This window comes from Centropristis striata, chromosome 10, assembly GCF_030273125.1.
Source record: "Centropristis striata isolate RG_2023a ecotype Rhode Island chromosome 10, C.striata_1.0, whole genome shotgun sequence".
Lineage (NCBI taxonomy): Eukaryota > Metazoa > Chordata > Actinopteri > Perciformes > Serranidae > Centropristis > Centropristis striata.
This window is the reverse complement of record NC_081526.1, coordinates 9,535,155-9,549,786: the sequence shown is the minus strand read 5'-3', so window position 1 is coordinate 9,549,786 and position 14,632 is coordinate 9,535,155. Positions and strand designations below refer to the sequence as shown.

The 14,632-nt window shown below is 36.4% G+C and overlaps 1 protein-coding gene across 5 annotated transcripts in view; it reads left to right on the top strand.

The window, feature by feature from the left end:
- The first annotated feature begins 4,077 nt into the window (after positions 1-4,077).
- Positions 4,078-14,632, top strand: part of LOC131978709 (electrogenic aspartate/glutamate antiporter SLC25A12, mitochondrial-like) — a 29,376-nt gene continuing 18,821 nt past the window's right edge. The window contains exons 1-5 of one of the 5 annotated variants that reach the window (XM_059342423.1): positions 4,078-4,301; positions 4,760-4,813; positions 7,910-8,052; positions 11,392-11,507; positions 12,713-12,852. In XM_059342423.1, coding sequence (XP_059198406.1) covers positions 4,290-4,301; positions 4,760-4,813; positions 7,910-8,052; positions 11,392-11,507; positions 12,713-12,852 — 465 coding nt within the window. In that variant the 5' untranslated portion in view covers positions 4,078-4,289. The other 4 variants (XM_059342421.1, XM_059342424.1, XM_059342426.1 and 1 more) reach the window with 4 other exon arrangements.

The following is a 14,632-nucleotide window of genomic DNA, read 5'->3' as shown; positions in this document are numbered from 1 at the left end:
TAGCCTATGTGCACCAATAATAATAATCTGATATGTTTAGAATATATAAAACAATCTGTGTGGGGTCATTGTGCATAACAAGTATGTTTACTTTTGATACTCTGAGTACATTTTGATGCCGGTACTTTCATACTTTTACTTAAGTAAGTTCCAAATGCAGTACTTTTACTTGCAATAAAGTAATTTCACATTGTGGTACTAGTACTTTTACCTAAGTAAAGGATCTGCATCTTCTTCCACCACTGTTTACCATTATGTTTGGGTAGTAACCTTATTTTTACAGTCTATGGTATTAACCAGCGATTATTATCGTTATGGATGATTATTATCGTTATGGATTGTTGTTAAGGTACTATTGTGTTGAGCCTCGCTCCCACCGGAGGGGAAGAACAATCCATCATCTCCCTCCATTGACTTTGTATTGAAAGAAGGAGCCTCCTTGTCAATTCTGGCTGTTATCAAACTACAGAAAAATGTCTAAAAGCTGATGTGTGGTGTGAAATGCACTACCAATAGGGAAAATAACCTTAAATATGTTTTTAAAATCTGATGAACCGAAATACTAAACATTTAAGAGGACAAAAGTGGACACAGACTTCTACAGACATGAGAATCTGCATTTGCAAAGGGGAAAACTGTGCGGCCCTGAAACTCAGTATATTTAATGTATGTAAACAGTGCATTTTGTAACTAAATAGGGTCATATATCCTAAATCAGTTTTAGGCTAACTACATTTCTGAAAGTTAAGCTAAAGCATTTGATAATATGTAACTGGTGTAGTATTAAACCTCTGAAGTCCAGGAGATTTTGGTTAAAATTTGTCAACTTCCTATACATTCACTTTTGTCTGTGTTTAGCATCTTTCAGTCTGTCCTTACATCACATGCATGGCTCCTTTTTCTCGACACAAAGTTGGCTATCAGTCAGATTCATTTTATTTTAAATAACAAAGTATAAAGCTGCAAGGAACCGAAAATACAAACAAAAGACACAAGTGTCTATGGAATTGGAATGGACTGGCATGTAAATTAAAAATGGTAATAGTTTTCATTGTAGAAAGAAAATTCACAATTTAAAAATGGTCTAGAAACATAAATGTCACATTGTGAAAGCTCCTATGATTGCACTTTCAACTGGCTTTCTCAGCTTGTCTACATATCATATATAAATAAAGTTAATACTGTAAATAAACGTGTATTTTCAATAAATAGATGGACTCCAGAGGGTTAAGCATAGACACAATAAATAAAATAATTATTATGTCTATGGTTTTAAGTGCCTGATCTTGCTAACACATAGCTAACATTAGCTTGCTAACATATAACATAGCTAACATTAGCTTGAAGAGAGCAAACTTGTCTTTTCTGGTAGACATCAAGTATATAGCAGCAATCCATCACAATTTCTTAAAGTGATAAAGGTGATATCTTCTATAGCTGTAGATTCAAAAAAGAAATAGTCCAGGCTGATATATCAGCCAATATGTTCTCATATTGTCTGACACATCAGAAAGTATTATGTAGAGCAGAGAAGCAGAAAATGTTTGGTATTGTTGCTCTATATATGACTTCAACAAGAAATAGCAGATACTCTCATGTAATCTAATTAGTTAGCAATTAGTAATCAACCATGTAGACTGAAATATAAAACATTTTAAATAGATTAAATGCTTAACAATTAATTATGTAAAAAGAAAAAAAACAAATACCAGAACTAGATATATATATGCTTTTCTATCATCTTTATACTTCACACTTATGTCAGACACCAAAAATGATTAGTTTAGCTATATTCAGTTTGGGCAATACATAACCCTTAAAGCAAGGGTTATATATTATGGTTCTGGAAAAGCATGTCATTTTGGTGTTTAAAATACAGATTTATATATTAATATGTCAATTTTTTTCAGTCATTTAATTGTATTGTGTTTTCTTGATGCAGCAGGATACAACACCAATAGTGAAAATTGTCAATGATTTGTTGAGTTTCCTTCCTCATGCCTTTGCATAAATCATAAATAAGTGAATTGTTATACTATAGTGGTATGAACAACATATTTTGCATACAATCCCATCTCATGTTGACAAGTTACTGAGAATAAAGAAACGTTTCTTAGACTACAGCAATATCTCAATAAAATAAACAAAAATGGACTCTCTGGGGGAAAAGTACAATTGTGAACATCCCTGTGAGTGCGGGTAATGCTGTGCTTTCATCCCGCCTCAGCTATTCTGTCCTCCAGGTGCACCAATGAATGACCTACCCAGTCATGTTTAAGCCACTGTAATTTTACCTCTACTACACAGTCAGCACTAGATTATCCCTTTCCTGAACAATACCATACCTTTTACAATCCTTAGGCAACAAATTGTGTCTGCGTGGAGGCAATACATGCTGCTTGATCTCTGAACTTCAAACTACAGTAGTTTGGACTTTTTTTTATGTCTGTATATGCAGGTGATGAGAAGATCCCAAAATAGAGGAAGGGAACACAATGTTATAGTGGTAGACATTTTCTACAAAATACAATAGTGTTTGTCTGAATTGGCTCGAGCGGTGGCGTGGATCCATGCAGGTATAGGCAGCGGCAGCTCGGGTGGTAACACTGCTTGGCCGTTTATCATAAAGTTGGTTTTGAATGTCATATTAAGTAATGACAGGAGTGACTCAACACGGTGAAGAAAAAGACACAAACTGTCACAACCACATTTCACAAGTGAACACATGATGTGGTGAGATGCAATACGGTGGTGGAAAGTAATAAACTACATTCACATAACAAATGGTGCAGCAGTTAGCTGTTCCTAAAAAAAAAAAATCTCACACGTGAATAGTATTAAAAATATTTGTTTAATTCAAAGAAAACTTACATATTTATTCATTCATATTTTCATTCATTCATTATCCTTAACCTGGAGTCAATCCCAGCTGACATTGGGCGAGATGTGGGGTTCACCCTGGACAGGTCATCAGACTATTGCAGGGCAAACACATAGAGACGGACAATCATTCATGCTCTATTACACACCTACGAACAATTAAGAGTCAAGTAATAAACCTAATCTGCATGTTTTTGGACTGTGGGCAAGAGTGCTAACCACTACACCACCGTGTAGCCATGATTATGATTCTCATTTGAAAATATTTTGGAAATTCAAATATTGCTGGCCTGACTCAGCAAAACTGGTTTCTGCAAATTGCTTAGCAGCAGTAGTTTTTTTCCCACGAGAACGTTTATAATAATTTTCTGATAATCTTATTCATTCAGAAAAACAGGGCAAATATATATATATATATATATATTTAGCAGATAACATCTTTCTATCTTTCTGGTTGGACTCAGGGAAGAGTTGAGGTGAAGTTGCCCAGCGATTCCTTTTATTTCTTGCACAGAGAGGGGGGACACAGAGAACAGGAATGTCTTTGGGAAAGATAATTAAACTGTGATCTAACAGAACAAGATAAAACCACCTATATTGTCTTTATATTCTTTAAGAGTACATGTACCTGTGCTATGTTGCAAAACAAAGCTTTATAACACACACTAGGTTATAAAGCCAGTCAGAAACAAGCTTTTCATAATCAAGATCTGCATTAAAGCACAGTAAAGTGTCCATCCATGCTCACAGAGGAGGATCAAAGTGGAGATCTTTTACATATACTTTACATATCTGAGTCATGATGTGCTTAGCTATGCATTTATTCCTTAAGATTAGTAAAATACTTGTTTCACAGCTTGTGCATGAGGTTTTTTAGATGGCTATGTTATGCAGAGTGCATACAAATATATAATTAACAGCTTAAGGGTAAATTTGCATGGGTGTCTGGAGATACTCAAGATTGATCAGACATGAAAAATTGGTATGGAGCCATCCCTAAAATATGGATAATAAAATAGTACTGCAGCCCTTTAACACAATTCATTTTCTGAAGCTAAATATTCATTTTTTCTTCTTTCTTTTGGCTTTACATCACTCGTCACGCACTAATTGAACGCATCCTGTTCAGTGCATACGTGCGATCCTGTTTATTGTCTGCTGGCACAGTGAGCCGTGTCCTCATGTGACCCGAGCAGACAGGAAATGCTGTAACACACATCTGCTGACCAAGTCTCTCTGTCCGGAGTCTGCCTCTGCGCCTCATCCACCGCCCTGCAGACAGAAAGGGACAATACTCGTCTAAATATATATTTGGTGTGTCAGACCTCGGCGGTGCTGTCTGTCATGCCCGCTGTCATCCTCTTGCCCAGCGCCTGCGCTAGTCCACTGCAGCTGACGTCACACCCAGCATGGCGGTCAAGGTGACTCCGTCAATATTTCTTATCAGATATTAATTTTAAAGGCAGTAAAGCGGCCGTCGGATACGGAGGACAGCATGTCTGTGCGGACGCGTGGGTTTAAAGCTCTTGTCTTAAATGCAGCGGAGTCCCCTGTTCTTGTTTTTCTGCATCTTTATAGAGGCGCATCTCTGCTGGCCTCGTAGGGACAACTGTAATGTTTTACTCTGTTGCATTTGTATATGAGAAAGATTTGGCTTGAAGCGGTTTAATTAACGGTCATTTTGTTTTACATGCATGGTTTTTTATAGTTGTTGTTGTTGCAGCTGTCTGTGATCGATCATTTACAAATCAAAGCTAATCACTCAAAGCCTGAACTTCAGTTTTATTGACTGCAGATCGAACATATGGCATCCTTAATTATAAGCATCACTGTGATAATCTGCATTTTCCTTTATAACAAATTCCTACTTGTGTTATAGGTGCAAGTAACAAAAAGAGCCGACCCCCATGACTTGAAGACTATTTTTCTGAAGGTAAGACTGTTACTGAGCATAACCAACACACCAACAACACAAAAACATACAGAAACTGTGTGTTATAAGTGTACTAACATGTTGCAGTCGGTGAGAAGTTACTGTGTGGTGTGTTCTCGGGATGCATAGTTCAGAAAAGGTCACACAGACTAATTTTGGATCAGCTTCAACAGAGAATCCCCCCCTCTTGCTTTGACTTGACTTTGTTTTGATCTTCAGCCTGTCACTGGATTTCTCATCACGCTCTGTCCACTACCATTCAGAAACAAATCCCTGCCATTAGTGTGTAAGGCTTGTTTACCCCCACATGTCTTGTTTGGAGTATAAACTTGTTCCTGAAAGTCTGTTGAGGTATGGTCCTTCCACGTCTCTTGAATCCACTATAAGAGGGCTGTTTAATTTGTAATGCATATTCAGGTGGAAGAGTTAATTACTGGAAGCTCATTCTGACTGCCTGTATAATTTGATTAAGAACTACTTGAGGCCTACTGTGAGGGTAAATGGATACACAATCATGTGATGGAGTAATGTGGCAATAAATTGCTTGGAATTAATATTTTCACTTAAAACATTAATTCAGCAGAGTGCATTGAATTGTAGCCCTGAAAACACTTGGCGTGAAGGTCTCCTCCCACACTCTTTCTCTGTTTATCTCATGCTCTCTCTATCTGAGCTTGGCACACCCATGAGCGTGGCCTTTCTGTTGCCAGTTCATGCCGTGCTTGTGTTTCCAGAGCTATCTCTGTTCCAACTTGAAACCCAACACGGGCTCTATAAATGACCTTACGTCTTAAAGCCCGACTGAGAGCTCAGGTTTAGCACAGCGATGTGTTGCCTGTGCAGGTTTTTGCTTCAGTCAAGTGAAACAGAGTCGTGACACAACATTTGCACGGTGATCCTCCTTGATTAAGTTATTGTCACTGTGTGCAATGCATTTAGCTTAATCAAATGTCGTTTGGGCGTTATTACCATATACAGCTCTGGAAAAAATTAAAAGACCACTCAATACCACTCACAAATGTTTCTTAAACCTCTGAAGTCCAGGATATTTTGGTTCAAATTTGTCAACTTCCTATGCATTCATTTCTGTCTCTGTTTAGCATCTTTCAGTCTGTCCTTACATCACATGCATGGCTCCTTTTTCTCCACGCAAACTTGGCTATCAGTCAGATTTTTCATTTTATTCTAATTGAAAGTATAAAGCTGCCAAAAATACAAACAAAAAACACAGGTCTCTATTGAAATGTACCTTTTTTTTTTTTTTACCATTTATACACACAAAAATAGCAGAAAAAAAAAAAAATAATAAACCTACAAAACAGTCTATTTGCATGTAAATTAAAAATAGTAATAGTTTCCATTGTAGAAAGAAACATAAATGGCACACTGTGAAAGCTCCTATGATTGCACTTTCAACTGGCTTTCTCAGCTTGTCTACATATCATATATAAATAAAGTTATTTACTGTAAATAAAACATGTACATGTTTATGAACATGTGTATTTTCAATAAATAGATGGACTCCAGAGGGTTAAATTAGCATCTGTACATCTGTGACAGTCAGTCCATTCCAGTGTTTGTTCAATTCCAACACAAGCCTCCTCATTCTCCTTAATGAGACACTGATCAGCTGATCACCTGAACCAAATCTTATTTTATGAGGAAGATTATAAAAACCACTGCTGTGATTAAAGATTGAGATTATCCCACCAATAATGATTTCTAAAATCTTCCTAAATTAAAATATTTGTGTTGTGTTGTTTAAAAATGAATATGAACAGGATTTCTTTGCATTATTCGAGGTCTGAAAACACCACACATCTTTTTTTGGTGTTTTGACCAGTTGCCATTTTCTGCCAATAAATGCTCTAAATGGCAATATTTCAATTTCAAATTTGAGAGAAATGTTGCCAGCACTTTATAGAATGAAACAAAGATATTCATTTTACTCATACATATAAATAGTAAAACCAGCAAAACTGATAATTTTGCAGCGTTCTCTTAATTTTTCCCAGAGCTGCATACTGTGACACTATCAGAAATGTTGCTGTACTGTTAATACCAAAGGCTTCCCTTAAGACTGGAGCTGCAGTCCCTGTTTGTTTTAGATCTTTGCAGATCAATCAGCAGGGTTGATTAATCCTAAACACTCATTTGATTTATTTATCTTAGTTTTTCAGGCAGTTTAAATAATACGTTATATACATTATAGTTTTTCTGTCAATTACTCGCCCTGTGTAACCTTGAATTCTTGAACGAAGAATTCAAAAACTAAGAAAATCTGTAATGAATTAAAGAGAATATGGGACTTGTTAAACTACAGCAAAACTAGATCAAAACATCCGATTACAAACTGTGTAATCCAAGTCTCATTCATCCAGTCGTGTTTGCTTTACTCCCAAAATATGCAGCTTAGTTACAATCTTTCTAATTTGCATAAACAATATCTTGCTTATACAGTCGCCCTACTATTATATATATATATATATATATATATATATATATATATATATATATATATAATGGATGCTTTTCTATAGTTTTGCTGTTGTTTTTGTTCATCAAGAATTTTCTCTGCTTTTGGATATTTTTCATTCACTGTGGAGGCATGAGAGACAATAATGTTTTCATTGAGAATTCAAGGTAACATGGGGTGAGTAATTGATATTAGGTGTTCCTTTAAAGTGTATGGCACAGCATGAGCCCTCTATATTGTATATCATGTTGGGTATCTGATATTTTTCTCTAAATGTAATTGTGAGTCTCATCCGTCTTTTAAGGAGATGGATGTGGTCGTATGGAGAACAAGGAGACATGTAGCTCTGCTCTACATGAAGTCAAAGGATGATAATGATTTGAAAGAGGCTGATGCTTTTCAATGCATTTCATCATGATGGGATGCAGGAAAGCATTGTATGCATTTAAAACAGATAGCCATATGTGCCAGAATAGACAACAAACACCTTATTGTCACAAAAGAAAACACACACGTTGATCTATTGGTTGTTTTTTCTCTCTCATTGCATTCATTTCATTTGCATTCATCACACGTGTTATTCCAGGTTGTTTACAGCTCCGTCTGTGTCTCCTCTGCAGTATGCCAGTGTGGTGGAGGATGGCGAGCATTACATGACCCCCGGGGACTTTGTGCAGAGTTACCTGGGTCTACATTCACAACCTCAGCATAATCCCAAAACTGTGGAGCTCATAGCTGGAGTGGCTGACACGACTAAAGATGGGTGAGTCTGCATTCATGTGAGGAAAGCTGCTGTTGATGTAAAGGTGTGTTAATACATGTTGATTATTGAACCTGGTCTCACAGGAATCCGTGAAATAGCCACGGATTCGCTTAACTCAAAATCCGCGAAATAGCCACGGAATATCTCAAATTTCCGTGAAACTGACACGGATTTCGCTACAATGCAAGTTAATATTTTTTCCTATTGGTTTGTTCCAAGTCACGTGACTTTCAAGGTCCCGGTGGTCAGAATAAAAAACATGGCGGACAGTTCTCTCTTTTTTAGTGACAAAATCAATATTTTGACTTAGTTTCTGCATAAAAATGGATTTTGATCACATTTCTAGCGAGAAATATATGTTTTATTTTCTAAATATTCACTCAGTGAATGTACATAGTCACTTTGTATGTTGGAATAGCCACGGGATATGACTGTCATTAACTTGCATTGTAGCGAAATCCGTGTCAGTTTCACGGAAATTTGAGTGCTTCCGTGGCTATTCCACAGATTTTGAGTTAAGCAAATCTGTGGCTATTTCACGGATTCCTGTGAGACCATGTTGGAACATTCCTCTTTATGACTCTTTTCTCAAGAAACCCAGACCTCATTTTGAATTACTGGGGTGCAGGTTGCCAGTGTCAGATGTATTAAATTGCTGTTTTAATCTTAAATAGCCTCTTGGTTTTTCTTTGTACATTAACCTTCTTTTTTTTTATTTTCTTGATTTTTCCACTATCTTGACATTCCTCCAACAGTAGCGACAGTTTCGTAGATGCTGCTGTTTGAATTTATATATAAAAGTAAATATTACATGTCATAGCTTGTTTCTTGAGAGCAATATAAGAACCAATTGAAACAGGAATTCTCAGATTACATGCTGTCAGCACAATACTATATGAAGGGGCATAATTTCACAAGATGACAAGCTTGTCAGTCTTAACTAACGGAAGTGTTCAGCAATACCTTATTAGCTGTTACATGAGGATAATGTTGTGTTTATACAGAGGATTCTTAATAGTTTTTCAGTCAAGAACCCTCTACAAGATTGAGAATATACCATGAACTCCCAGATGCGCAATCCCAAAATTTGGGATACTATGAAAAACCTAATAAAAACATAATGCAATGATCTCCAAATCCTTTGTGCAAAGACAAGATATTAATTGCTGAAACTGGTAAACTTTTGTTTTTTTGTAAGTATATATTTTTTTAATTCTAAATTTGATGCACTCTGTGTCTCCCAACTGTTGGGTTGGAATAACTTGACATAGCTTATTTTTTTCACACTATCTTACTTGTAGTAATGTGAAGAAACGTCACCATCTCAACACATAATATCCATAAAACAATGTGACATCAAATAGCTGAAAATAATACTGTACCAAAAAAAAGGATTAAAGGCAAATCCAGAGAAAAGTGTTTATTATTATTATAATTATTATTATTATTATTATTATTATTATTATTATTATTATTATTATTATTATTATTATTATTATTATTATTATTATTAATAAGTGCAGTGAAGAACACAGACACACATCAAGAGAAATTTGTCACTCTTGTTTTCAATCTTGTTGTACTCTGTAGCACCTTGGGATTGCTTTTAACAATGAAAAGTGTTAAAAATAAAATGTATTATTATTATTATTATTATTATTATTATTACTCTTGGTAAAGACAGAGGCTAAATGAAATGCAATTTTAAACTATCTAAACTATTATTCAGATTATTAGATTGAAATGCATCTATTGAAGATCCAAAAAAAAGTATTATTTGTAAGTATTTTGTAAAAGAAAGAATCCCTGTCTTAATGTACAGTCATGAAAAAAAAAATGTTAGACCACCCTTGTTTTCTTCAGTTTATTGTTCATTTTAATGTCCTGGTACAACTAAAGGTACATTTGTTTGGACAAATATAATGACAACAACAAAAATAGCTCATAAGAGTTTAATTTAAGAGCTGATATCTAGACATTTTCCATGGTTTTCTTGATAATAACTTGCGTCACAAATTCCTGTACATTTATTGCACCAACAAACAGTCGTCTTGGCCGAACTGTAAAATCTCATTTGCCCTCTTGACTTCCATCCATTTAGAACCTGATACATTTATAAGTTATTTACCGTTTTCCTGTTTCACCAAGTTCTTCGGGTACTTTCAAGTCAACAAGCCATCTGGATAACAGGCGATCAAACAGCAATTAACCTTTAAAGCCATTTTGACACCCGATTCTCATAATCGTTGTGTAATCAGTTTTCTTCGCAGTGCCTCACCTGTTGCGCTCTGTTGAATAAATAATCTTTAGATTCTCTCCAGCAGTATGCCACCAACATGTGTAGTAGGTGCCAAAGAGACAGTTAATGATTTATCTCAATAATATTTACATAGTAAATAGGTATGTTTATCAGTCAGTTTTACACCTACAGCAGGTCCATTTAAAACCCAGTGATAAGATAAGCTGATACCTGCAGTGCAGAGCAGTAATACCTCCTACTTTGCAGTTCATTCTAATGTATAGTTATTATAATACTTTACTATTACAGTTTAAAATGAACTTTAAAGCTCAGCATGGACAAGAAGAAAAAATTGAAATGTACAATTTCTGTGACAACTGAATAGATGTATAAAGAGAACTGGGAACACTGGTGGAGGCAGGGCCCTGTTTATTACTATCAAAGTTGCTCAGAGGCACATGAAGCCAAAAAAGCTTCACTTCCATGTATAAAATTACCCAGAAGGGCCCATACAGCCAAAACACTAGTGTTTCCTTTAGACCTGTCTCCAAACAGCTCTGTCCCATGCACATGTACAGAGGAAGTAAAAATAACTTTGGATTGTGAATTTAACAATGTTTAGGACAGAATTATTTAAATAGTGTTCATAATTGGATATTAATATACCCAAAAACAGATATCTGCTTATTTAGAGACAACTCTTTCCATATATATTTCTATACGAAAAAGTAAAAAAAATTTTATCCCCAATGGCATCATGTGATGGACATAGAAGTTGTAATCACACGATTTGGCCACTATGTCAAATTTGCTTCACATCCAAGTGTCGTTCCTGGGGGCTTGGCTTGATAAACTCACTTTGTTTAAGAAGATTATGTGATTTAATTGAAAGCTCCAGAAGGGCTTCTAAATGGACCTTGTCTTTGCTGAAATTGTTTTCCTGTGAAATAGGTTTCAGATAGCATTATTGCTTTTGCTTGTTGTCTTTTTGTCACTTTTTGTACTTTTATGTGTTCAAGGTTATTTTTTTCAGTATTTGTTTGGTAATTTTGTCACAGATACTTTGTTCAGGTAGCACTCTTTCTTTCTTGTCCAAACAGACTGATCTCTTTCCAGGAGTTTCTGGCCTTTGAATCAGTTCTTTGTGCCCCGGACGCCCTGTTCATAGTTGCCTTTCAGTTGTTTGACAAGACTGGCACAGGGAACATCTCATTTGGTATGTATATGGTGGTGCACGCTGGTGTGGATGTATGACACGCTCAACTATAGAGGACTAAGCATCACATTATGTACATAGAGTGGAGTTTAAACACCTGTAGCACCATATCATGAAATCATTTCTTGATAATGTAACAAGGCCTAAAAATGTAATAAAATGTGCAGTTAACCAAATAATGTAATAACTTCACCAATAATGTAATAAAATATCCTGACTGATAGAATTCCAGCTCAGATAAGCTCAGGTAACTCTCCCCTAAACGTACCTCAACACAGATTTCCAAGAAATCACAACCTCATGAAAACAACCACAAAACAACAAAACAACTTTCTGAAAATGTAATACATTTCCAATAATATTATAAGGAAGTGCATTATTGGTAAAAATGTTATTACAATATTAGTCAGGATATTTTATTACATTATTGGTGAAGTTATTACCTTATTGGGTTTTATTACATTTTCGATCGACTTAAGTGCAAATTTTATTACATTATCAGGAAATGATTACATAATAGAGTGCTACAATACCATAGTGTGAGAATGATTTGACTAAATTTGCAAATTCTTGTAGATACTGAAATATATTTAAGGTGTTCTTTGTTGAATTAATAAGTAATAAAAAGCAATACTGATGGAAAGTCCCAAATACTCCTGCAAGAGGGGGTCAAGGGTGACATTGAACGCTGATGGTTGCAAGTGCTATTCTTACTGAAGCATATGTTGCCAATAAATGTAGCAGCAGCCATATATTTTTTTATGTATTACATATGTTAGCAGCAAGTCAGGGCAGGGCTCAGGGCAGGACAGCGAACAACGAGCTGTGTGGAAAATCACATTATAACCATCTCCACCTGACAAGCAGAGAAATGAATCCAGCATGTCATAAACCAAGAGATACAGATCTCACAAAGAAGCTGCTGCTGTACTCCGTCTGTGCAATGGGCCTCCATAAAGGCGACTGAAATTGAGGGCAGTGCTTATACAGAAAATTTCCTGGATGGACTCAGAACCCTGAAAATGTAAAAGGAGTGAAACTGTCAAACAGCCTATTCAGCTTCGCACTCCAAATGGACTCTTTCCTCTACTTTAACGAGGTTCTCTACAGACAGAATGAGATATGAGATTGATATTAAAAATGCATCTTGCATGTTTTTTTCCCACCGGCTCTTGTTATTGCTGACTCATGTCTCACTTTTCCAGAGAATGTACGAGACATCTTCAGCCAGACCACAGTTCATCACCACATTCCCTTCAACTGGGACTGTGAGTTCATCCGGCTACACTTCGGCCATGAACGAAACAAGAACCTCAACTACGCAGAGTTCACACAGTTTCTGCAGGTATATTTCTCATCTATACATTCATCCTTTGTTATTTTGGAACCAATGAGAAATTTGCTTGAAAAATTAGTTTCAAGCTTTCCTGGCAAGAGAGTTGCTTTAATTGCTTCAAATCTAGCATTTAATTTGAATGAGAAAAGTTGTATTTCTGCATTTGCAGCCAGAGTACAGTGTAAAAATTGATTGGCTTCAGCAGCTTGTAAGAAGAGACAGACAGATAAATAAACAGATAAACAATTTTCTACTAAACAGAATTTCTTTTTTTGCCAACATCTTGGAAAATAGTCCTCAATAAAAGTGAAACCAGTCATAATGATCTCATTCGTCCCGTGATGAGGCGTTTTCCTCCTGCTGAGGTAGGGCTGGGCGATATATCGATATATTTTTAAATGTGATATGGAATTAGACCATATCACATCTATCTATATAGTTCAAATTGTGCACTCATTTAAGATATTTTTTATTTAAATGTGCACTTTATGGAGCTTTGATTCTTACTCCTATTGTTATACAGTATTTATGTTCACTTAAATAAACGGTTTCAATAAAACTACTTGTGACATGTCATATTTGGCTTTAACTTTGACTGAACATTTGCTCTCTCTTTGCGCTAAAAATATCAGGATATATATTGTATATCGATATTCAGTCTAAATATATCGGGACATGTCTTTTGCTCCATATCGCCCAGCCCTATGCTGAGGATGGAAATGAAAATGACGTAATGTGAAGTACATGCTATATATGATCTATTAAGATAATGGAGCTGTGGTGTGGAGTTGCATCTTTTAGCGTCTCATCTCTTCAGCTGTTGTGGTGGTTTGCGGTAGCCCAGTGTGCCATTAAGACACTTAAGTTTGTTGCTTTACGTCAGGGGTTGTTCCCTGTATCTCACTGAGACCTCTGTTCTGTCAGCAGCAGCAGTACTGTCAGAGGGGAACCTGGTTTGGAGAGCAGGGCTGTGGTCTTTAGGCAGAAGCTGGGTGGTCCCAGAGTTAGACGGCTGTGCTGCAGTGTGGGATCCCTCAGAGCACTTTGTGGTTTATCATACTTGACGAGGGCTTCCCACCGCTGCACCAAAGACTCTTGTGTGTATAGGATGTATTCCACATCAATCATTATTATTGTCTTGTTTTTCTGTCATATCTAAGCACATTTGATTAATTCTAACTGAGTATTGCTTTAAATACAAAACACTACATGTCCACATTTGATTGTTTGTTTTTCAAACAGTCTTGGCTCTGCCACCTTGTGGTTGTTGCAATGTTTGAAACTTCACTAAGTGCAGACAAGGTAGAGCATCTGTAGACTTAAAAAAGTTTTTTGTTTTTTTTGCGGCAACAGTGTCACGATGAGTTTTCAACAATATAATCAGCAAACATTGTGAGAATTAATCTCCAGCAACAATCCACTGATTAGGTTATCAGAATCAGAGTGTAAAGATGAAGAAACAGCTGAATGTTGCAGTGACGTTGCTCAGTGATCCTCTCGCTGTATGCGATGAGCTCTGGCAGCAGACGTTGACCCCGGGTCAGCCTCCTCCTGCATCCCAATCTGATTGCACGGCTGTCACGTTGAATCATCTTCCTGCGGACACACCTGCCGGCCGCCTTACCAGCCGCTCGGCTCGGCTCTGGGATCAGACTTCTCGGGACATGGTTTCCATTAGTCTCCAGAGAGACGGTGGTGATTACAAAAGCTAGCGTCTGACACTGTCACATCTGATGACTTTCACATCTGGCCAACACTGACTTTATTACACTTTCATCCTGTAAAAGTT